Source organism: Coenobita brevimanus, chromosome 112 (genome assembly GCF_032717465.1).
Source record: "Coenobita brevimanus isolate Jiangsu-jjx chromosome 112, ASM3271746v2, whole genome shotgun sequence".
NCBI classification, from domain to species: domain Eukaryota; kingdom Metazoa; phylum Arthropoda; class Malacostraca; order Decapoda; family Coenobitidae; genus Coenobita; species Coenobita brevimanus.
In genome coordinates, this window is record NC_137065.1 from 17779519 (window position 1) to 17805525 (window position 26007).

General features: G+C 41.2%; 1 protein-coding gene across 1 annotated transcript in view; it reads right to left on the reverse strand.

Moving 5' to 3' along the window:
• The window catches only part of LOC145418128 (glutamate receptor 1-like), a 722099-nt gene that overhangs the window by 289594 nt on the left and 406498 nt on the right, over positions 1-26007 (reverse strand). The window contains exon 8 of the mRNA XM_080286652.1: positions 5275-5466. Coding sequence (XP_080142778.1) covers positions 5275-5466 — 192 coding nt within the window. The remainder of the gene's footprint in view (positions 1-5274; positions 5467-26007) is intronic.

The following is a 26007-nucleotide window of genomic DNA, read 5'->3' on the forward strand; positions in this document are numbered from 1 at the left end:
TTATTAAACTTTAGTGGGTACTCATGTGCAGGATTCTGTTGGATTGATAGATGTAAAAACTGACTCTTTGATGCATTAAAACAAGATTTTTATTACCCCAGTCAGAGATATGAGCCAGGTACGAAATTAGGTGTGCCATAGCTTCATTCCTTGTTTGTTGAAGTAATTGCTTGGATGGACGTTGTGGGAACCGAATGGAAAGGTGAAGAGTGGAATCATCAGCGTACGAGTGGACAGGGTTAGGTGTACACCTAAGAAGATCACTGATGAATAAAAGGAAGAGAGTTGGTGATAGGACAGGGCCCAGAGGAACACCACTGTTGATAGATCTAGGAGAAGAACGATGGCCCTCTACAATAGCAGCCATAGAACGACCAGAAAGGAAGCTAGAGATGAAGGCACAGATACAAGGACAGAAACTGTAAGAGGGCAGTTTGGAAATTAAAGATTTATGCCAGACTTGACTGAAAGCCTCTGAGATGTCAAGTGCAATGGCAAAGCTTTCGCCAAAGTCCCGAGGATGACCAAGAGTCTGAGAGATAGGTGAGAAGATCGCCAGTGGAGCGTCCCTGACGGAACCCATACTGACGATGAGAAAGAAGGTTGTGATAGGAAAGATGTTTAAAATTTTTCTGTTAAGAATAGATTCAAAAACTTTTGAGACACAGGATGTTAAAGCAATTGGACGATAGTTAGAGGGTTGGGAATGGTCACCCTTCTTTAGGACTGGCTGAATGAGAGCAAACTTCCAGCAAGAAGGAAAGGTACAAGTTTACAAAGGCGAATGAGTTTACCCAGGCAGGGTGTAAGCACAGAAGCACAGTTCTTGAGGACAAGAGCAGGGACTCCATCAGGACATATGCCTTGCTAGTATTGAGGCCAGTGATGGCAGAAAATACATCGGCTGAAGAAATTTTAATGTCAGCCATGAGGAAGTCAGAGGGGGGCAGTGATGGAGCAACAGCACTGGAATCGTCTAAGGTGGAATTGGAGGAGAAAGTCTGAGCAAAGAGATCCGATTTATCAGGAGAAGAAATAGCTACAGAGCCATCAGAGTAGAAAAGAGGAGGGAAGGATGATGAGGTAAAGTTGTTAGAATGGTTTTTGGCTAGGTGTCAGAAGGAGCAGGGTGATTTCGATTTGGAGAGTTGAGAGCATTTAGTAAGGATGAAATTATTTTTAGCAGAGCGAAGAACAGACTTAGGACGATTGCGGGCAGAAACATAAAAAAGATATGATTCAAGGGTGGGTTGGCTCCAGTACCTTTTATTGGCCCTCTCCTTGTTGCGGACAACATTAGAACAAGCGCCATTAAACCAAGGCTTTCTTGCATTAGAGTCATGTGCACTCTCACCTTGAATATTGCTCACCTTTGTGGAATGGATGTGGAGAGGTTGCATTAAAACAACTAGACAAAATTCAGAACAAAGCTGCTGTAATTATTAATAACCCTGCTAGTATAAAGTAAGAAGGAATATTTTCTCCCTTGCATTATTTTCTAGATACTTTTATGGCAAATGCTCAGACGAAGTTGCATCCACTGTGCCACCTCTTCATGCCTTCCTTCGTGCTACATGGGCATCTGGTAGCGCTCATGACCGGAATGTCACACAGCCATATATTTCAGAACTTCTGCCTATTAGAATTCTTTTATTCCCCGAACTGCATCTCTCTGCAACTCGCTTCCCCGGAGTTGTTTCCCCCTAGACTTCAACCTACAGCAGTTCAAGTCCAACTGTTACAGATATTTTATGATTGGAGGACGGCAGTAATCTGGTGTATGGATTTTTTTTAAATTCATTTTTCCTTCCTCTGTTCTGTTATTTAAAAAATCGTTCACGTTTGTAGTAAAGGTTAAAATTAAGCAGCAGCATATAGACCACATCTTGGATATGCTTTCGCCCACAATGCATCTCCATCGTCATCATCACCACCACCAATATAGTGACTCATATAATTACCTTTGTAACATAACCTGGACGGCTTAGAGTTTCACTGAAATATTAATTTTCCTAAAAACGATTCTCTTGTTGTTTTCACCATCATAATCATCCTAAATCCATATGCAGATAATACGGAATCTAAATATTTTCCACTCGAATTGTAAAATATCACGAACACAAACAGGAGACACTTCACACAAAAATTCTATCTCTGCAATACAACCAGTCTACATACCCTCCTCAAAAACTCAAACTCTTTACAACACAACCTGGAAATATGTTCTCACAAACGAGCGGGAGGGGGTAACTTGAAGGAATTCATCATCATAACCCATTTTCGCTGGGTAGCCTTAATAATCCTTAAACAATTCAAACACAACCTAGCCTTAAACAGAACATAACTAAATACATTTTTTTTCCTCAAAAGCAAGAGAGGAGGGGGAGGCGATTAAATCACATGAACGTTGAAGTAAAAAACAGAACTTCCAGTCAGTCTAATGAGCCAAGGACCAGTATCAAGACAATAAGCCTCCAGCAAACTCGCTCACCACGTCTTATCTGCCAGTTGCAAAGAATACTGAGGCTCAACACAGGGAAACAGGATCATTAGTGGAGTGTGGCAATGCCAGGAAGTGATTTTTATGAACAATATCATGTCTTGAGTGTGTAGGTAACCAAAGACAACTTTGTGTTTGTGTGTGTGGGGGGGGGCTTGTCTGACTCTCTGTGCCCTGATTACTCCTCTCTCTCTCTCTCTCTCTCTCTCTCTCTCTGTACCATCATTCCCACCACTTGCCTCGCCCTCCCTCTGCCTGTGTCATATTACCATATAACTGCTGCACACCTCATCATTTAAACAATGTACCACGGCTACCATAACATGTCCTTGGGATGCTATTGTATGACAGCCTTTCAATGAACTCGCAACATTTTTGTTCAGAATGCAGTGTCACGCTTTCAATACGAAAGAAATTTATATATATATATATCATCATCTCGTGGTAACAACAAAGGTAAACGAAAGATCTTTCTTGACAAAAAAATCGCCTGGAGGTAAAATTAAAACCAGGGGGCAGACGCCACGAAACGATTACCAGAGTTTTTCATCCCCATAAAATAAGCCATTATCCTGGGATACAAGGCAACTGTATCATCCAGGTTACCACAATTACCCATCTTCAGCTTTTCCTTAGATACACATTTTACCTACAAACCCACAAAGAGTGAATGGACACCTGCCCCAGTGGTGCGAGCAGCCTTCATTAGGATTCCAACCAAAGTTCAGTCTCGGAATGTTAACCGCTCGCCGTCGAGGCTTGGTAACAATAATATAATACAAAAGTATGTCACGGAATTGAACGATTTGCCTTCTCAAGTCGTGCCCGTCTTGTATATTTTGTTTTTGCAGCCTATGGCCATTTTTACTCAACTTCTGAAGGTACTCTCTTAATGAGTTACTGTTGGCTGTATCAAATCTCTCCAGTTCTAAATGCCCTCTATTACGTGAATAAAATCGTCAGAAGACAGCAAGAATGTCATATATAATTATGACATCCTTGAACTTCACAGGTGAAACTGAGACATGCCAAAACTCCAGTCCCATGACCATTGTGTGTGTGTGTGTGTGTGTGTGTGTGTGTGTGTGTGTGTGTGTGTGTGTGTGTGTGTGTGTGTGTGTGTGTGTGTGTGTGTGTGTGTGTGTGTGTGTGTGTGTGTGTGTGTGTGTGTGTGTGTGTACTCGGCTATATCCATACGATTTTAATCAACATCGGGTAGACTTTTCGAGCTGGAAGGGTTAAATACTATTCTCAACAACCCTTTCACTTCCTGGGTTCCTTCGACTGTTATCAGTGAAAATATAGTCTACAAAAGCAATAATATTCCACTCTGGTACCCTGTGTTCTTCCTAACACTTTGCCCCACTAACAACACTCTCCTCTCCTACCACCCTAATTCTCCATCCAAGAGCACTGGTTTTGCTCTCAATCACCCTAATATCTCGAAAGGTTAACTCTGAATTCTACAACAGGGCATTAATTTTTCTCCCTGGCGCCTGAATATCACAAAGATGCAACTCCAATCCTGGACCCACTTGCTCAAGTGCCTGATGATCTCTTACACACTAGAGGATTCACACTCTTAACTTCCTTATTCTTTACCTTAGGACCTTATTTCTGCACTCTGCCACCTTAACATTTATAAAGTGCCAATCCATTTTCCCATCCCTACAAAAGAATTTTTCAACTTTGTCATTATAACATGTTTACCGTGCAGTTAACTCTCAGTTACCTTTCACAAGTGCCTCATTGTAATATTTTGTTGTTATTCGTCTTGCCACCCATACACCGGGTTTACCCAGGAACCTAATGCTTCTTCCTGCCACCTTACGACCTGATTCCGTAACCTTCCACTCACACAACTTAATCCCTTATTCGGGTATTCCACTCTAACACCGTAATAATCCACCCGATACTCTAATTCTCTACCCATGTACCCTAATCCTCCATCGTAACTCCTTAATATTCCATCCTGATACCCTGACATCCTAATATTCCACTCTAATGCTTCACCCTGACATCGTATTCCTCCACCCTAAGACCCCAATATTCTACTCTGACACCCTAATCCTCCACTCTGAAATCCTAATCCTCCACAGTGACATCCTAATATTCCAGTCCAACACCTTTATCCTTCATTCCAAAATACTGCTTGACTCAACTTCGTCAATTGCTTGGTGATCTCGTCGAGCTCACAGACGCACTGCTCACTGTCATTACAGTCGCAACTTACGATCCCAGTCATACCCAACCCAGGAGACTGACTAAATAAGTTTACTCTCTCACATCTGCACCTTCCCAACTCACTCATCTCTCTTAGCATTTAATTCCACACCTTGTAATCCTACTTTTCACTTTGGCATCATTATTCTTTGCCTTACAGTTTAATCCTAACTTTTCGCGACTCTTGGTACCCACATTCTCAATCCTGACAATCTATCCTATCAACTTACTCTATTCGGCACCCAAATTCTCTAACCTGGTGTTCTTTTCTTCACCCTGTCACCCTGTTCTCCATTTTACCACACCATCCAAGCAGCTGCATACTTCCCTGGCACCCAGCTTTAATTTTCTACTCTGGCAATGTAAAATATCAAGTTATAATCTATGTCTCCACCCCGCCTTCCTAATACATTCACAGTAGCAAAGTATTTCTCCTCTCTCATATTCTAATACCCTATAACTGTACAGTGGCAATCTATTCCTCCACTCTGATACCTTATGTACAATAGCAGCCTATTCCTTCCACTTTGGCATCAATATTTTCTCCTCACCTTCCTCAGCTGCCTGGTGATCTTCTCGCCGTGCTCCCAGACGCTCTGTTCACTGTCATTACTGTCGCAGCTGATGATCCCAGGCTCACCCAGACCAGTAGGCTCACCCACCCCGTCTACTTTCTCTCGCTTCAGTCTGGTCAGCGCCTCAGCAACCACCCTTACTGCGTCGTAGATTAGTGCTGACTGCGCCTGTGGGAGAAACGCATACTGATTATTAGTGTTGTTAGTGATGAAGAAAAGAAGGAGGAGGAGCAGGAGGAGGAGGAAGACGAGGAAGAGGAGGAGGAGGATTGTCATTTACTAATGTCTTAAATAAATTAACCAAACATGTTCTTGTTGGGTGGTTGAGGTGAAAGATGAATTAGTAGAAAATGAAAGATACAACAATAACTCCTTTGCTAAAGTTCAGCTGTCCCCAGGAAAATAACCCGCTGCCGTCGTAATTAAATGCAGACCCCAAACTGTAGGGTAAATGGATGAGATTTAATAAGTTAAATAAGCTGCTGATTTTGCGTTGTAATCTTAGTTTTCGGGGGGTTACAGATTAGCACAGATAAGTCTGCAAGAGTGTGATTTTGCTGGTAAGTTACAATGAAATTATGCTCATCGACTGCTCATGGGTTATTAAGGTAGATTACCAACATGGGTTATAGATATAAGGGGAAGCTCTGCAACCTCCACGTCCACCATTTCTGGGGAAGAGACAAATTCTGTGTAAACGATGTATTTTCATACGACAGAACTGAGCCACTCGCACAGTTTGCATGGTAAGTTGTGGTGCCACGAATTCGAAGAGTCTAAGATATGAGGAAAGAATAAGTCTTCTTGGTTACTAATCAGTCAACTTTCTAATCTGGCGATACAAGGAGATGAGATGAGCTGAAAAAAATATGGGATCATCGTCAGGTTAGAGCATAACTATGCTTACAATATAACTGACTCAAAGAACACAAAGGACTAAAAATGAAAAATAGTAACAGACCTATGGTCCTTTCGAGCCTTTTTATTACAGGATAGGTTATGATTAATGTAACTATTTTGTCTGTCAAAGACAAGAATAGGATAGCACGAAGGCTTCACCCCACCCACCCACCCACCAAATCCTCCAGCTGAAGCTGGTATGAAATAGCGAGAAGCATCATGCAACATGGAAAAGCTGTCATGGAAATTTCATCGGAAAAGATGAAAGGAAGTCATATTCTTTAAAATTTTAACTTGAGAGGGAAACACTAGTCAACTTAAGGAACATGTCGATGTTGTTCTATGGTTACTGGCGCACCCTCCATGATTTGAACTGCAAGACATCTTAATTCCTTACTGTATTATTCAGTAATGAACATGCTTCGCTGGGAATTAGAAGACAAGTGCTATCAAAGCGGTTTTGAAAAGTTAATACTGTAACACAGTTAACCGCAATAGGAGACAATTTGCTCCACTTATTTACAACTCTATTGAAGAAGTTTTAGCTTCACGTGAACAGAAATGTCTGTCAAAGATTTTATGTTCATTGCTTCAAGTAAAAATCGACAGATCTACTGTGAAGTACGATTCTACAGCCATAATTGAATATCCCTTGGAAGTGTTTTATACTTGGGCTAAATCCCACCACAGTCTGTAATAGTTCCTGATATGTTTATTTCTCAGTCTAGGTATCATATTTGTCAACTGTCGCTGTACTCTCTCAAGTTTCTCAATATTATTTTAAAAATAAACTGACGCAATACTCCAAGTGTGGGTGCAGGAATTATACAAGGAAAGGACGATATTTTCCATATCCCTTTCGAATTCTGTACCAAAAAATCCAATTAATGTACAGGCTTTTTATAACAGCTTTTGCAAAAGGTAACTAAACCAGGAGCGAAAGCAAGCATATGAGAGAGAGAGAGAGAGAGAGAGAGAGAGAGAGAGAGAGAGAGAGAGAGAGAGAGAGAGAGAGAGGTCTGATGGTATCGTGGTTCAACCCTCCACTGCGATGGAGTCTTATACATTTTTCCTGTTATCTTTAGGCGACTTGATTTATCTTAGGACATTGTTATTTTAGTAAGGAGGGTAAATGAAGGCTGCATCAAACTCCTCCAGTTCGATAAGTCTCTCCTACTGTAAGGTGAATAAATATCTCTGCATGAAGCAGGAGTGAAATAGAAGCTACGTCAGCATAAAGAAGTGGTTAATCCGTACAATATGTTTTTGTTAACCTTCTTGTCTCTACTCCTATCTGCATACGATATTATTCAGTTTAGGGCAGAGTCTTATGATTAAAATTTGTTGCCTTACCTAATTGCTTCAGTCATGCTGCCCTGAATTAGGAAAAACAAAAAGAAAATCGTGTAACACTAGCAAACATAAGCTAAGTAATACTACACCTCCGTCGAGAGAAATAACGGATTCCGTTAAAAAAAAAAAAAGTTCTCAAATTAACGTAAGAGAGCAACAAGAGGAAAGCTTTATATAATTTACCAAACAAAGGGCTTGACAAAATTTATCAAGAAAGGCCTTTCACTCTCTCCGTACCCCTTATCGTTCCAGATACCGACACCGTTGTTATTCACCGATCCAGCTAGCTTAATCTCTCCCTCCCTCCCTCCCTCTCTCTCTCTCTCTCTCTCTCTCTCTCTCTCTCTCTCTCTCTCAAAGCTGCGTCCCAATAACTCCCACTCACTGTCTCTGCCTGTGTGTCTGTTTCTTTGTCTTACCGTTTACTCTCCCCCTCCCTCACCTCCTCTCTCACCGTCTCATTATCTCTTCCCAGCTGAAAAAGATGACAGAATCAGAGCTATGAGTGTCTCTCGCTTAATGGAAGACAAACAACCATTCTATTCTCCTTTCGCATTTACACAGCTTTCTTCCTTGTTTGTAGGATTTTTTCTTTTTTTTAGGAAGTGTGCAACGAACTTTTGCTGATTTCTGGTTATATTTCAACTTTTTCTACTTTTCTCCGGGTTAAAAATTGGCAACTGCTCCCTGTGATTTTTTTTTTTTTTTTTTAATGTATGATGTCTTTTTTTTCTGTAAATAAACCCATGTTCACTAGGTGTACAAAAAGGCTTTGTTCATTTTGATAATAACTTTGTTGCTTGGGCTCTTCCAAAATTCTCTCTCTCTCTCTCTCTCTCTCTCTCTCTCTCTCTCTCCACACCAACTGAAGAAAAGAGAGTAATCGCTTTCCCATTCTTTTTCCACTTTTCCCTCAGTTTTTCCCTAAACAGATTTCCACCAGTTCTCCCCAACATTTTTTCCACTTCTTTCTCTCTGACTATGTAGATGGGGAGGAAAATAATGGGGACAACGGGGGATGGGCAACGAATGGCGAGTGAATAATTATGGTGTAGAGAATGAAACAAGGGGTACAACGAAATGGGAATGAAGACGAGAATGAGGAAAGAAAGAAAGGGTGGTGATGGAAGAAAGAATGAAATATGAAAATCGGTAAGAATCAGGATTAGATGTAAGGAGAATGAGAGATGGGAAAAGTGTCTGAACAATGAAATAGGAAAGTGGAGGATGTTTACAGGATAAAGGAAGGGGGGAACTGAAATGGGGAAAGGAAAGAGTGATGATGAAGAAATGGGGGGTAAGTGAAACCAATTATGACGTTGTGAAGAGAATGTGAAATGAAACTGAGAATTGGGTAGCCTACTCGTCATGGTAAAGTGTGACTAGTGAATAGGGGGAAGGAAATAAGGGGAAGATGAACTGAATTGCAAAAATGAAATGGATGTGATAAATTTTATTGAAGGGGAATGACTTCGATCCGCGGAATGGAACGAATGGAATGAAAAAAGATGGGTGACATGTGGAGAAGAGAAGAATATGAACAGAAGAGGAAGGTGTTGACGAAAACAAGAATTAGAAAAAGATACACGGAAATGGGAGAGAATAGGGGAGTCTAGGATGGGGAAGGGTGAAAGAAGGGAGGTGGGTCCGATGAGGGGCGACAGTTAAATGGGGAAGGAAGAAAAGTCATGGAGAATAATGATGCAAATGAAAGACAACAACTGAATGGGTAAGTAGAGAAAGAGAAAAGATAATGAGTAGAAATGAGGTAACAAAAGAATGGTGAAGAATGGGATGCTGTGGTGGACGGGAAGGAGGATAAGGGAAGGGAAATGAATGGAAGACACCAACGACATAGAGAGAAGGGAAGGAGCTGAAAGGAAATGAAAAAACTAACAATACAATAAGGAAGAATGTGAAGATAAAGAATAGGGGAAGGATGAAGGGATGGAGAAGAACTTAACTGGCTGGACTAAAATACGATGTGCTACCTCAAAGTTCAAGTAAATTGAATATTGTTGGAAAATAAGTTACCTTACCTCCTAGTTCTCACTTTCGCCTTCGAAGTAGTCCCCTTGGGCATGTATACAGTGGTCCCAGCGTTTTTTCCATGAGTCCATGCATCCCTGGAAGGCAGCAAACGTGATGGTCTTGAGAATCTCCTCCGATTCTGTCTGGATCTCCTCAGTCAAGTCAAATCAACGCCCTTTCAGTCGTAATTTCAGCAGGGGAAACAGGAAAAAGTCGCAAGGGGCAATGTCAGGCGAATGGGGTGGGTGGGGAATGACTACCGTGTTAGTGGATGCCAGAAACTGCTGGATGACAATCGATGTGTGAGTGGGGATGTTGTCATGATGCAGGACCCAGTCCTTCTTCTTCCACTGTTCTGGACGTTTTGCGGTGGATGTTTTCTTTCAGACGTTGCAAAACTTCACAATAAAACTTTCCACTGACAGATTGACCGGGTGGGACGAATTCCTTGTGAACAATTCCTTGGATATCGAAGAAAACGATCAACATCGAAATGACATTGCTGCGCCATTGGTCTGCCATTGTAACACCGCCAAACCACCAACACACCACGTTACAGTAATTAGCGTAGCTCAACAACACGTCCGCTCACAGACACGGTCAGGGCCACACTGACGCACAAGGGATGCTGCTGACTCCTCTTAGTGGCGAAAGGCAAAACTGCAAATGGTTGGCTCTCTCCGTTTAAATTACTGGAACTTTTGGGTAGCAACTCGTACTTGAGTTGTACCGGACATGAGGAAGTAACCCCTCCACACAATGAAACCTTCTCAGTATCATCCTTGCGACCACCAGACGACTACCATTCAACTTAGGGAATGTCAGTTGTAATAAACAGAGCTTTAAAGCTAGTAGAGATTCGTGAATGAGTAATAACACGAAGTGTTCAGTCTTTTCGTTGTACATAAAACACCAAGCATTACTTACCACACTCGTAAGCACTTATGTGGCAGGAGGTATTCTTTATTTCATCTATGTTGACACCAAACAATATTATTAGGTTCTGAAGAGACTTTTCGAATTAGGGAGGTTATATATCATCATTTACCCCTTCACTATACAAGATGTTTCTAGATCTGTTTAAAATTGTCTGGTTGCTTGCATGAATAGAACGTCACCAGAAGGAAGAGGTTAAAGAAATTCAATGGTCAAGCATATTATTGGTTTAGTCTTTCCCTTACCATGAGACCTTACTGGGATAAAGACATTATAATTGCAGTAAATGAGTAAATGAAGACCATACTCGTATCTTCTTCATTAGACAGTGATTATGCACTTTCGAGCATGAAAGTGCAATGCCATATAGCATCGCTAGGTGTGTGTGTGTGTGTGTGTGTGTGTGTGTGTGTGTGTGTGTGTGTGTGTGTGTGTGTGTGAGAGAGAGAGAGAGAGAGAGAGAGAGAGAGAGAGTGGCTGTGTGTGTGTGTGTGTGTGTGTGTGTGTGTGTGTGTGTGCTGTAGAAACTTAGTAGCTTCTTGTAGTGTGTTTTGTAGATCAGTTATACATATATTAGACTCGTTGGCGAGCGGTTGTTATACGTGAGTAGGTTTCTAAGTAGATAATATTCGTTCCCTTTGTCATGCAATGACAGGAGAGGTAAAGATTAGTATGAGACTATTTTTAATTGTCTCGCAAATATTAACAAAGCCTCTCACATACGAGTGAAGTATAAAGTAGAGTCCCGCTAGCTACCTCCCTGTCTCGCTATATCTCTCTCTGCCAGCCTCTCGGCCCTGTTGCTAGTCTCCTTCTCTCTCTCGCTTTCTCTGTACAACCTTTCGCTACGATCGCCAGCCCCCTTCTGATCTCTGATTCCTACATTCTCGTTTAGCAGGGGCCGTGTCACGTGGGCTATATTGTTGTAGAAATGTTGTAGAAGCCTGTGTGTGTGTGTGTATGGTCACGAGGCGCTGTTTGTGGGTTATTGTGCTGGTGTGAGACATTCTGGAGAGGTGCTAACGTCACTTCCCTTTGCCCCTAGGTTTGACATTGACCTAACCTCTAGACTATTTTATGTAAGTTGCTGGTTATTATGTATCAAGATATTTTACAATCCTGACATAGCTTGGTCACATCAGCTGGCGGTCCTCCGACAGCAGTCATCATAGACATATGCTAATCTATTAATACATAATATTGATTATAATATTGTATAGACATAATATTCGTGATAATAATGTACTGGCCAAATGATATTCTAGAAACATAATACATTTTAAACAAATTGCATACATAATTGAACAAATACACTATAGTTAAATTGATTGTAGAATATTGTATAACATATTGTAAAATGTGCATGTATAACAGATATATGCATATAATTGTGAAATGGTAATACTGCTAGGTCATCACATTACATATGGAGTTACCTATTTAGTAATGTCTAATATTTCACCAAACTTGTGTGATCATTCTGGTAGTACAGAATTGTAGTAACATTGTATGAATTGTTACACAATAATTGTAATGTACATAATTGTTGAGAAGATTAGGAGAAATACACTGAGGTGGTTTGGGCATGTGAAGAGAATGGAGAATGAACGACTGACTAAGAGGGTGTATGTAGGTGAGGTGGAGGGAGGGAAAGGGAGGGGTAGACCGAGGATGAGGTGGAGGGATGGAGTTGAGTGGTATATGAGGGAAGGGAAAGTGAGTTGGGGGGAGGGTAGTCAAATGGTGGGTGACAGAGCGACTTGGAGGCGTTTTGTCTGCGGCCACCCTTTGCGGGATTAGGGCGTCGGGCTATAGATAGATAAATAGACATAATTGTATTGTAATTGTTTAATATCGTTTGTAGTTACACAACTGTAGCAAGTGTAACATAATTCTTGTAACACTGCAGTAATATCGGAGTATAATTGTAGTAATAAATAATTGTAACATTGTATGAGTTGTTACATAATTGTATTGTCATGTAAAAATTGTATTGTATATAATTATATTGTAATTGTTACGTATCATTTGTAGTTATATAATTGTAACAACTGTAAAATAATGCAATTGTTTGTTGTTGCATAATTGTAGTAATTGCAGTAATATTGTAGCAACTGCAGTAATATTGTAGTAACATTGTAGTAACTATGTAACTCACCTAGTTTTTACCGTGGTGGGAAGGGTGTGAGTAGTGGTGTCACACACGAGTTGATTGACGTGGCGTCTTCTCAGATACCACCGCTGCCACCATATCTTGTAGCAACTTCGTAGCTTCTTGTAGTGTGTTTTGTAGATCAGTTATACATATATTAGACTCGTGGACGAGCGGTTGTTATACGTGAGTAGGTTTCTAAGTAGATAATATTCGTTCCCTTTGTCATGCAATGACAGGAAAGGTAAAGATTAGTATGGGACTATTTTTAATTGTCTCGGAAATATTAACAAAGCCTCTCACATACAAGTGAAGTATAAAGTAGCGTCCCGCTAGCTACCTGCCTGTCTCGCTCTCTCTCTCTCTCTCTCTGCCAGCCTCTCGGCCCTGTTGCTAGTCTCCTTCTCTCTCGCTTTCTCTGTACAACCTTTCGCAACGATCGCCAGCCCCCTTCTGATCTCTGATTCCTACGTTCTAGTTTAGCAGGGTTCGTGTCACGTGGGCTATATTGTTGCAGAAATGTTGTAGAAGCCTGTGTGTGTGTGTATGGTCACGAGGTGCTGTTTGTGGGTTATTGTGCTGGCGTGAGACATTCTGAAGAGGTGCTAAAGTCACTTCCTTTGACCCCTAGGCTTGACATTGACTTAACCTCTAAACTATATTATGTATGTTGCTGGTTATTATGTATCAAGATATTTTACAGTCCTGACGTGTGTGTGTGTGTGTGTGTGTGTGTGTGTGTGTGTGTGTGTGTGTGTGTGTGTGTGTGTGTGTGTGTCTGTGTGTGTGTGTGTGTGTGTGTGTGTGTGTGTGTGTGTGTGTGTGTGTGTGTGTGTGTGTGTGTGTGTGTGTGTGTGTGTGTGTGTGTGTGTGTGTGTGTGTGTTTTTCTTTGGTGTATGTGGTAGGTTTACGGTGTTATGTATATATATATATATATATATTGTTACATAGCCTATGATTTCATCATCCTTTGTGTAATTTTAACGCACAGTATGCTGCATGTTTGATCACGAGCGTGTTCTGCCTCAGTCCCCCTTCTACCGTTATAGTAGTGTAAGTCGTCCTTTCTGTTGTTCAGAGCAGGATTGTCAACTCTTTGCCCCCATGGCTTCATTTGCGCGTCCTTCTTACAAGTTGTATCAAGCTCTGCTGGCCCCTATATAATGAGCTCAGTCTCTGCATTATTGCCACTTAGATCTACTCCTCATTTTGTTCACATCTCTGTCCTCCCCTGTACAGTGCTCAGGAAGTCTCCAACCATCTAGCAGCTGTGTAATTTGAGTATAAGTGTTATTGCATTTTGTTCTTGTACTGTATAACGTAAGTTGTTAATTTGTAGGCCTAGTGAGGTTTTTGTAATTCATGTAAGGTTCTTATTGTTAGCCATTGTTCATAATAGTTTGTATGTGTAATAATTTATCTTGCATTAACTGAGCATTACCCAGTGTATTTTCATTTTATCAGGGCTGACTTAGGTAAATTTACTCTTGCTAATTTCGTGTTAATAGAGGCTATTGCAGTTAACCATATATTTAACCTGTTTTTTGCCATTACATTATCCTTATGAGTCCTGAATGTTTTGTTGTTAGTTTGAGCATTAAACTTTAACTTGTAATTTTACCTAACTCTTTTGTTTTGAACCTGGAACTTTACGGGACAGTAGTGATTTTTAGTATTCTCACTTAAAGTGTACATTATCTTTCGCTGTTCCGTAACATAAATTTGGCGACCTCTTATCAGGATATTCAGGATATTATCATAAGGATATTGCTTGATATTTTGTGACTGTGATTTATTCATGATGTCTACTATTACTACGCTTGATGAAGCCAAAGATTTTTTGTCAAATGTGCAAACAGTGTGTGATGTAGAACACAGAACAAAGAATGAACTTAAGCTTGTTACTCAACAATTGGGAATTGCTGTCCGCTCTCATCATTCTAAAGATAAAATTGTTGACATGATTAATGAAAGCTTGTTTAATGTAACTCCTCCAAATGAGCAAACGCAGATTGAAAAAGCTAAGTTACAGCTAGCCCTGCAGGAGGCTCGTGTTAAGGAGGCTGAATTTCAAGCACGTGCTAAGGAGGTTGAGTCTCAGGCTAAGGAGGCGGAGTCTCATGCTAAGGAGGCTGAGTTTCAGGCTCATGCTAAGGAGGCTGAGTTTCAGGCTCGTGCTAAGGAGGCTGAGGCACAAGTTGAAATTGCTATGATTCAGGCAGACCATGAGTATCGCATGAAACAAGGTGGAACTGGATCATCTAGCTCTGATGATTTTGATGTGGCTAAAAATGTTAAACTTGTCCCTCCTTTTAATGAATCTGATTTAACAAAGTATTTTCAGTTGTTTGAGAGGGTAGCTACAGGTTTTAATTGGCCCAAAAAGTATTGGCCAGTACTCCTTCAAACTGTTCTCACCGGTAAAGCTCAAGTAACTTATGCATCTTTGCCTCAGGATCAATCTGATAATTATGATGTAGTTAAGAGCTTGATTCTTAAGGCCTATGAGCTTGTTCCTGAAGTTTATAGAGTAAAATCTAGGACAACTTATAAGCAAGATAAGCAATCCCATGTTGAGTATGCAAAAATCAAAGATCTGTTAGAGCAGTGGTTAAATTCTAAGAATGTGGATTTTGATTTTGGTAAATTTAAGCAGATGATTTTGCTGGAGGACTTCAAGAGGTGTATTTATAAAGATGTAAGCCCATATCTTGATGAGAAAAGAATAGATAATTTGTCTGATGCTGCAGTTTTAGCTGATATGTTCTTACTCACAAGAGATATTCTAGAGAAAAAGGGAAAGCTGAGAGTAAGTACGTTGCCTCTACTCAGAGTACAGGTAACAGGAAAGAGAATAAAGATGATGTTTCTCAGGAAGTAAATACCAGCTTCACCTCTAGATTTCAGAAAAGTAAATGTACTTATTGTAGTAAGCTTGTTCATACTACGGAGAAATGTTTCAGGAGACAGCGTGATGTGAACAAAAAGGAGCCTTTAAATATTCAGTCAATTGGTCTAGTGTCCACTCTTGAGAGTTCCTAGAATTCTTTAACTGAGTTAACTGAACCTGCTTTGAGAGGTAACTTAAATTCTCATGATGGAGCTCCTCTTTCGAGCAGTAACGTGGGTGACACTCTCAAGAGTTCATGTGCTAATTTCCTGTCTGATAGTTTTGTCAGTCCTCTCGACAATAATGACAGGAAATCAGTTAAAATATATCGTGATACAGGTGCTTGCCAATCCCTTATGCTGACCAGTGTTCTAGGCTCTAATGTTAATTCCTCTGATGAAACTGTAATCTTACAAGGTGTAGGGAATAATTACTTCTCTGTCCCTCTGTGCAGAGTGAATTTAGAGTCTGGTTTTGTTAATGGTTCTGTTATGGTTGGGTTGGTTGAGACACTCCCAATGTCAGGTGTAACTTTCTTACTTGGAAATGATATTGGTGGAAGTCAAGTGTGTCCAGCTCCTCAGTTGTCTAGTAAGCCAGTGGCTGCGACCCAGGATTGTGATGTCCCTGATGTGTTCCCTGCATGTGCTGTCACTAGGGCTAAGTCTAAAGTTACTGGTGATTTAGAGGATAATGATGATGATGATGTTATCCTAGATGACACTTTTCTTGCTAATTTGGACCACTCACCAGATGAGGCAGTACCCCGTAGTGTTGATAATTTGTCTCGTCAAGAGTTGGTTGAGTTGCAGGTTGCTGACCCTGAGTTGAAAGGTCTAGCTAACTCTGCTTGCAGTGAGGAAGAGTCAGCCGGTGCTTCTACTTGTTATTATATAAAGTCAGGAGTACTTATGAGGAAGTGGAGACCCCCAACAGCATCAGCCGACTGTGAATGGGAGGTTGTACATCAAGTTGTCATCCCTCGTGTTTGTAGGCAGGATATCATTAGAGTGGCTCATGATTCTAGTTTGGCAGGACATCTTGGAGTGAGGAAGACTGTGGCACGCATTTTGAAACACTTCTACTGGCCAGGTATCTTCAGGGATGTTTCCTGGTATTGTAAGTCTTGTCACACCTGTCAAGTTGTGGGGAAGTGTAATCAGACCGAAAAGGTTGCACCTCTAGTTCCCATTCCTCCTTTTGAGATGCCTTTCACCCGTGTGTTGGTGGATATTGTGGGCCCTCTTCCTAAGACTTCTTCAGGATTTTCTTATGTGTTGACCCTGATTGATATGGCTACTCGTTATCCTGAAGCCATTCCACTTAGAAATATCTCAGCAAAGAACGTGGTTAAGGAAATGCTAGGGTTCTTCACAAAGTTTGGTCTGCCCAAGGAGGTACAGTCAGACCGGGGAAGTAATTTCATGTCAAACGTTTTCAAGCAGTCTCTGAAAGAGTTGGGCATCACCCAGATCACGTCTTCAGCTTACCATCCCCAGACCCAAGGAGCGTTGGGGAGATATCATCAAACACTCAAATCGATGCTCAAGAAATACTGTTTGGAACATCAGAAAGACTGGGATAAAGGTCTTCCATTCGTTGTGTTTGCCGCAAGAGAATCTCCAAATGAATCACTGGGCTTCTCACCTTTTGAACTACTGTTTGGCCATGAAGTAAGAGGACCCCTTAAGCTACTCAAGGAATGCTGGCTGTCGGAGGAAGATGACGTCAACCTGCTGGAGTATGTGATGAAGTTCAAAGAACGGCTGTCTACTGCTTTACAGGTGGCAAGAGAGAATTTAGGAGCTGCTCAGGAGAAGATGAAGACTTGGTATGATAAGAAGTCCAGGTTACGCCACTTTCAGCCAGGAGATCAGGTTTTGATTCTGCTACCCCCCGGTGCATGGGCAACCTCATCAAGCCAAGTTTAGTGGTCCTTATTTCGTGGAGAAGAAACTCAGTGATGTCAACTATATCATCGCCACACCAGATCGTAGAAAGAACAAGCAACTTTGTCACATCAACATGCTAAAGTTATATCACAGGCGGGACGAAAATAATCCAGTCTGCACTGTAGCTGTTCCACCCGAGTCTGCAAGTGAAGCTCTCCCATGCAGCATGAGCCTAAGTGATAGTTTGGGGAAGAATCCTGATATCATGAATGATCTCCAGACTAAGCTTTCTCATCTACCTCCCAAGGAAAGGCAGGAGTTTTCGGCATTACTGCAGGAGTGCCCGCAAGTGTTCCGTGCCACTCCAGGAAGAACCACTGTGTTGATGCATGATGTCGATGTTGGAGACGCACAGCCAATTAAATTGCCTCCTTACCGTGTGAACCCAGTGAAAGTTCCTCTCATCGAGAAGGAGCTTGGCTACCTGTTGGACCACAAGATGATTGAGCCCTGTCAGAGCGAGTGGAGTTCTCCTGTCACTCTGGTCCCTAAGCCAGGTGGGTCACAGCGGCTTTGCATTGACTACAGATGTGTTAATCAGATAACCAAAACAGACACTTACCCTCTCCCTCGTGTGGAAGATTGCATAGACAAGATCGGAAAGGCTAGGTACATAAGTAAGTTTGATTTGTTAAAGGGATACTGGCAAGTACCTATGATTGAACGTGCTAGGGAGATCTCATGTTTTGTAACACTAGGAAAGACTTTTGCATGTTCTGTAATGCCATATGGTATGAAGAATGCACCAGCCACATTTCAGAAGCTGATGAATGTTGTAACAGAGGGTTTGGCAAGGTGTGTTGTTTATAATGATGTATTAATCTTCAGTGACAACTGGAAAGATCACGAATGCCATGTCAGTAAATTTCTTAAGCGTTTAGTACAGGCTAATCTTGTAGCTAATTTATCAAAGTGTGAGTTTGGTCAAGCTAAAGTTCAGTACCTTGGGTACGTAATTGGTGATGGACATGTTGCACCACCAGCAGCTAAGGTTCAGGTTGTAAGTGATCTTCCCAGACCTAAAAGTAGGAAAGAGCTACAAAGATTTTTGGGAATGGTAGGTTATTACAGGAGATTTGTTCTTAACTTTTCAATTCTTGTATCACCACTTACAGACCTACTGAAAAAGGGAGTTAAATTTGTCTGGACCGATAACTGTGAATCCTCTTTCAGCAAACTTAAAGCTATCCTATTAAGTCAGCCAGTGCTCGCTACTCCAAATTTTGCTAAGCCTTTTAAGATGGCTGTTGATGCAAGTGATACAGGAGCTGGGGCTGTTTTGCTGCAAGAGGATGATCAGGGTATTGAACACCCTGTATCTTATTACAGTAAGAAGTTCACTCCACCTCAAAAGAACTACTCAACTATTGAGAAAGAGCTTTTGGCCTTGATTTTGGGTTTACAGCATTTTTCATTTTATTTGTGTTCTGGTTTTGACCCCATAGTCATTTATACCGATCATAACCCACTGAAATTCCTTAGTAAGTTTAAAGATAAAAATCAGAGATTGACAAGATGGAGTCTACTTCTTCAGGAGTATTCATTAGACATACAACATGTCAAGGGGAAAGAAAATGTTATTGCTGATTGCTTATCTAGACTTGAGACAAATTATTTTAGAGTAATAAGAAATTTCCTTTGTAAATTTCTTTTTCTTTGTGGGGAGGTGTTACATAGCCTATGATTTCATCATCCTTTGTGTAATTTTAACGCACAGTATGCTGCATGTTTGATCACGAGCGTGTTCTGCCTCAGTCCCCCTTCTACCGTTATAGTAGAGTAAGTCGTCCTTTCTGTTGTTCAGAGCAGGATTGTCAACTCTTTGTCCCCATGGCTTCATTTGCGCGTCCTTCTTACAAGTTGTATCAAGCTCTGCTGGCCCCTATATAATGAGCTCAGTCTCTACATTATTGCCACTTAGATCTACTCCTCATTTTGTTCACATCTCTGTCCTCCCCTGTACAGTGCTCAGGAAGTCTCCAACCATCTAGCAGCTGTGTAATTTGAGTATAAGTGTTATTGCATTTTGTTCTTGTACTGTATAACGTAAGTTGTTAATTTGTAGGCCTAGTGAGGTTTTTGTAATTCATGTAAGGTTCTTATTGTTAGCCATTGTTCATAATAGTTTGTATCTGTAATAATTTATCTTGCATTAACTGAGCATTACCCAGTGTATTTTCATTTTATCAGGGCTGACTTAGGTAAATTTACTCTTGCTAATTTCGTGTTAATAGAGGCTATTGCAGTTAACCATATATTTAACCTGTTTTTTGCCATTACATTATCCTTATGAGTCCTGAATGTTTTGTTGTTAGTTTGAGCATTAAACTTTAACTTGTAATTTTACCTAACTCTTTTGTTTTGAATCTGGAACTTTACGGGACAGTAGTGATTTTTAGTATTCTCACTTAAAGTGTACATTATCTTTCGCTGTTCCGTAACAATATATATATATATATATATATATATATATATATATATATATATATATATATATATATATGTGTGTGTGTGTGTGTGTGTGTGTGTGTATGTGTGACTCGACCCTATAATCTGTAAATCTTGAGACTGATTTTTATTATCGTGTAATCGAACACAGAAGTCACTTGTAGATCACTTATGCATATTATATTGTACTCGTGGATGAGCAGTAGTTATACGTGAGTAAGTTTGCAAGTTGATAATCTTAGTTCCTTTTGTCATTCAATGACAGGAGAAGTTAAAGATGGATAGTGTATCTTGATTGTAGTTTATTATCTTCAAAGATAAAACTGAAGTTGAAAAAACAGTGTGTAACATAAGAGCTAACAAACTTCTCGCTGGACCCCTCTTCTCTTTCCATCTCTCTACAATCTCTCGCTCCTGTAACTAGCCTCCTTCTGACCTCTAATTCCTCCTTTATGTCAAGGGGGGCTAGTGTCACTTGTGATGGCCGTGAGTGAAGTTTCAAGAAGCCTGTATGTTTGTGTGTATGTAGCACTTCCGGTGCACCTCCAGCATTCCTTCACTAAAAGCTTGCAAGCTCATTTCCGTTTCTCACACCTAGCTTGACTGATGTTCCTATCTATTATGCTATCGATCATGAGTTGTATTATGATAATGTACCTTCTTACATCTATCTATCATGCTGTCTGTTATGAATTGTTTATATGGAGTCCTGACATGTTTGTGGTGTGTGTGTGTGTGTGTGTGTGTGTGTGTGTGTGTGTGTGTGTGTGTGTGTGTGTGTGTTTAATGCAAGAAAGAAGGAACCAAAGGCCGGAGCCCGCAAACAGTTCCTTCCAAGAAAAAAAAAGCACACACAAAAAAAGCCGAATTCAAGGTCCGTTCATTTCGAGATGTCTGGACACACTACGTTTGAAAGACTGGAGATCATAGGAAGTAGGAAATACAGACAAAGGGAGGCAGTTCCAGAGTTAACCTGTTGCATAAATGAAGGGCTGGGAGTAATGGTTAACTCTTTCATTAGAGAGTTCGACAGAAAAGGAATGAGAGTTTACTGCTAGACGGGTGCTACTCACCCGTTGTAGAGGTGGAGGGATGCAAGCAGACAGTTCAGAGGAGCAGCGACCATTGGCGTAGCGATAGAAAAGAGATAAAGATGCAACAGTAAAGGGAAGAGACAGAGGTTGAAGGGAGCCAGTACGAGGGGGAGAGTTAATGAGACGAAACTGAGTAGAGCGGTAAGTGGGGAGCCTCCCCAGACACAAGAGTTGTACTTCAAACACGAGCGAACAAAACCCGTGTACAAAGGAAACGATTGTCCAGGGGTAAAGAAAGTACGGAGTCGGCTTAGCACATCTAATCTCTTGGAAGCAGATTTTACAAGAGATGCAATACGATCTTTCCAAGATAATTCCCGAGTGAATAGAATTCCAAGCATGTTCAAGGATGATGCTGGATTGAGCTGGGTATTATTAAACATTAGTGGGTACTCCTGTGAAAGATTGTGTTGGGTTGATAGGTGTAATAACTGAGTCTTTGATGCATTAAAAACAACAAGATTATTTTTACCCCAGTCAGAGATACGAGCCAAGTCAGACATTAGGTATGCCATAGCCTCATCCCTTGTTTGTTGATGTAACTGCTGAGATGGACGATGCAGGAACCGAATGGAAAGGTTAAGGATGGAATCATCAGCATACGAGTGGATAGGGTTACATGTACACCTTTGGAGGTCATTGATGAATAAAAGGAAGAGAGTTGGTGATAGGACAGAACCCTGAGGAACACCACTGTTGATAGATCTAGAAGAACGACGGCTGTCTAATACAGCAGCTATAGAACGACCAGAACGGAAGCTATAGATGAAGGCACAGATAGAAGGATAGAAACCGTAAGAGGGCAGTTTGGAAATTAAAGATTTATGCCAGACTCGATCGAAAGCCTTTGAGATGTCAAGTGCAATGGCAAAGCTTTCATCAAAGTCCCGAAAGGTGGATGACCAGGAGTATGAAAGGAAGGTGAGAAGATTGCCAGGGGAGCATCCCTGACGGAACTCATACTGATGATCAGAAAGAAGGTTGTGATAGGAAAGATGCTTTAAAATTTTTCTATTAAGAACTGAAAACTTTTGAGACACAGGATGTTAAAGCAATTGGACGATAGTTAGAGGTTTGGGAATACTCACCCTTCTTTGGGACTGGCCGAATGAGAGCAAACTTCCACCAAGAAAGAAAGGTACAAGTTGACAGACATAGGCAAAAGAGTTTCCCTAGGCAGGGTGTAAGGACAGAAGCACAGTTCTTGAGGACAAGACGAGGGACTCCATCAGGCCCATATGCCTTGTTCGTATTGAGGCCAGTGATGGCAGAAAATACATCAGCTGAAAAACTTTTAATGTCAGCCATGAGGAAGTCTCAGGAGGGAAGTGATGAAGGAACAGCACCAGAATCGTCTAAGGTAGAATTGGAGGAGATAGTCTGAGAGAAGAGATCTGCTTTATCAGTAGAAAAAATAGCTACAAAGCCATCAGAACAGAAAAGAGGAGGGAAGGATGATGAGGTAAAGTTGTTAGAAAGGGTTTTGGCAAGGTGCCAGAAGGAGTGGGAAGAATTCGAGTTGAAGAATTGATCGCATTTAGTGCAGATGAAATTATTTTTAGCAAAGGGAAGAACAGACTTGGCACGATTCCAGGAAGAAACACAAATAAGATGTGAATCAGCGGTGGGTTGGCTCTGGTACCTTTTATAGGCCCTCTACTTGTTGTGGACAGCATTAGAACAAGCGTGATTAAACCAAGGCTTTCTTGCATCAGTCAAAAGATATGAGATGGGAATGTATGCTTCCATGTCTGAGAGAATAACCTCCGTAATGGGCAAGGCTCACTCTGATGGCTCCCGGCCATGGAAGCAATAATCATTCCATGGAAAATTGAAGACATACTGCCTGAGGGCCTCACGATCTGCAGCTCCAAAGTGCCACAGACGACATTTCTTTGGAGGGTCCACAGGTTTTACCAGAGCGATAGGACAGGTTAAGGTAATAATGTTGTGATCAGAAGAGCCCAATGAATATGAAAGATTAACAGTGTAAGCAGAAGGATTAGTTGTAAGGAAGAGGTCAAGTATGTTGGAGCTCTCTCCAAGGAGGTCAGGGATACGGGTAGGGTGCTGCACAAGCTGCTCTAGGTCATTAAGGATAGAGGAGATGTAGGCTTGTTCAGCAGGTGGATCAGTGAGAGGAGAGGGGAGCCAAAGGTGGTGGTGAACACTGAAATCTCCTAGAATGGAGATTTCAGAGAAAGGAGAAATGGATAGACTGTGCTCCATCATAGAAGTAAGATAGTCGAAGAATTTTTCATAGTCAGTAGGATTAGGAGATAAGTACACAGCACAGATATCTTTAGTCAGAGAATGACAAGAAAGCCGAGGCCAGAGAGTAGAGAATTCAGAGTAATCAAGTTCAGGAACATGAGAGCAAGATAAATTGTTGTGTACATATACACAACAGCCACCTTTGGCATTGAAATGAGTATAGGGAAAGTAAGAGGAAACAGAAAAGTGTTTTCTGTCAGTTGCCTCAGACAGCTGAGTCTCTGTCAAGAAAAGAAATTGAGGTTCAGAGGAGGAGAGGTGGTGTTCGACAGAGAGAAAGTTAGAGGAAAGGCAGCGAATGTTGCAGAAATGAAGAATAAGTGAGTCACACAGTGGTTCCAGGCATCTCTCTGAGTCGTCACCGTGAGAGAGGCGGAGGGTGGGAGAAGTTATGGTCCCCCCCCCCCCAGGAATGCCAAAGCCTGATCTAATGCAATTTTTTTTCTTTTTTAATTTTGAAAAGGAAGTGTAATGTGTACTGTGCATGTAGTATGGTGCTGACAGTTAGAGAAACATGTATTGGAGAGCATGCTGGCCTACTCTCTGTGTTACTGAAACACTGAAAAAGTTCCACTAAGGGGGATGGTCAGGAACTAGTCCTGAGGGCTGATGAAATGGGACCTCCAGCTCTCCCTGTCATCAGCTTTCCATCCACCTTGGGAGTACTGCCCTGTTCGACTGGTACTACAGTGTGTGTGTGTGTGTAACTCACCGGATCGGTCAGGATCACTTGATGGTCATGATTGTCAGCTTTTACTCTCCCGGAAGGGAGCTGAGGGCTCATATAGTCCGATCTAAGGCCAAGGCTGTGACCTTCACACATGCACACACCCGTCCCCTTGCTCAAAAGGGACAGTAACCACCCACTTTGTCAATGACTCTTTTTGCAACGTGAGTGAGGGGCGAACTCCCGTCTACCAGATGGCAAGTGAAAATGCTACCACTGAGCCAATGAGCAATGTGTGTGTGTGTGTGTGTGTGTGTGTGTGTGTGTGTGTGGTGTGTTTGTGGTTTGAGCGTGGTGTGAACAAAAAGGAGCTTTGATTACATGTGCACCAAATTGGCAGAAAGAGTAAGAAATTTCCTGGGGACTGACCCATTTTTTTTATATATCAATAGTCAAATTCAAACTCATACGGCAACATTAAGGACAGTTTTAACCCGCTGCATCCCACTGATGTATATATATGTCCGAACATTTTATCACTGTGACTTCCATTGACGTATATTAACACACCGCAATTGCAAGGTCTGTCATTTGCACATTTTTCAAATTTCGTGCGTGATTTTTGGTACGTATACATGGGACACCTTCCTCTACAAGATGCCAGGCAGCATGACCTCATCCCCCTGCATGCCACTGTCTCGGCAATTCACCTGTTACCAGTGACCTGGCCAGTCAAGACATGTCATGCCACGGTACGAAATTCAAGGCCAGGGTGATTCCCCAGTCGATGACAATGTGGAGGACAAAGTTTATGTAGCATTAGAGGAAGAAACAGCCAGAAATGCTGATCAAGTTATGTTGGCAAAAAAGGTCAGGTATGTTGATGTATTTGGTGAATGAAACAATGCTTATAGTGCCTATATTACTGTGTGAAAACCAATATACTCTCATACTGCATATAAATTCGTACCAAATAAATAAATAAATAAATACCTTTTATGAGTGGTGTGGAATAATTACCCTCCCACAGAACTTGTTTTCTTTGGAGTCAGCCTGATAGAAAACCCAGTAAGATAAGGGGTACTGTCACCTGTATCCAGTATTTTAAACCTCATGTGAGCCATTTCGCTATGAACTTTTGATGTTTCTCACCAAAAATGGAGGTTTGAGCCAAAATTTTTTTTCCAAAATTGGTCAGGATTGGGGGGAGTCAGTGGTGAAAAATCGGTCGGGACGGGGTGGGTTAATCTAACATGGTGGAGGGGTTGAAGTTCAGGCAAGGATAAAATAATTCTATTTTAAGAAAAGTCACCCAAAACCCAAGGTCATAAGGCAAAGTAAGATGTACGACCGTTGGTGCAATTGTTGGAAGCATGTATTGCACTCTCTGTGACTCCTTTTGTTGTTGAGTCGGTATTATCATGGAGGGTATATAAACGTTTTTCAGAGACTGTACCATAAAGTTTAAAAGAACAGTGTGTATATTTCTATTTACATAAATGTGACTGTAATGGCAGGTGTTAGTAGACAGTGTGAGAGGGAATGTAGTTTGGAGCTGGGTCATGGGGCATGCAGGATTATCAGGGACACCCTGTAATTAATTTTTAAGCAGTACTCCCTTTTTTAATTTTAATTAACACTGATATCACGTACCTCACTCTCTCTCTCTCTCTCTCTCTCTCTCTCTCTCTACTCTGTGTATATATATATAGAGATATAGATAGATTTATATATATATATATATATATATATATATATATATATATATATATATGTAAATTTTTGCTGCCTTCAAACAACTGTACATAATTTAAGACATCCTTTTGCATTTTGGAGAGGTCACATTGAGAGTTCGCGGAACCGTTCATTACGAGGAAAATTCACTCGGGCAAAAGAAAGGGAAATTGTGTCATATCATTTAAAATAAGATCAAACAGATTTCTATATAATTATGTAATTCTGATGTAGAGGCGGGTGTTGGAAGGGAGTGAATGGGAAGCTAGAGACAGGC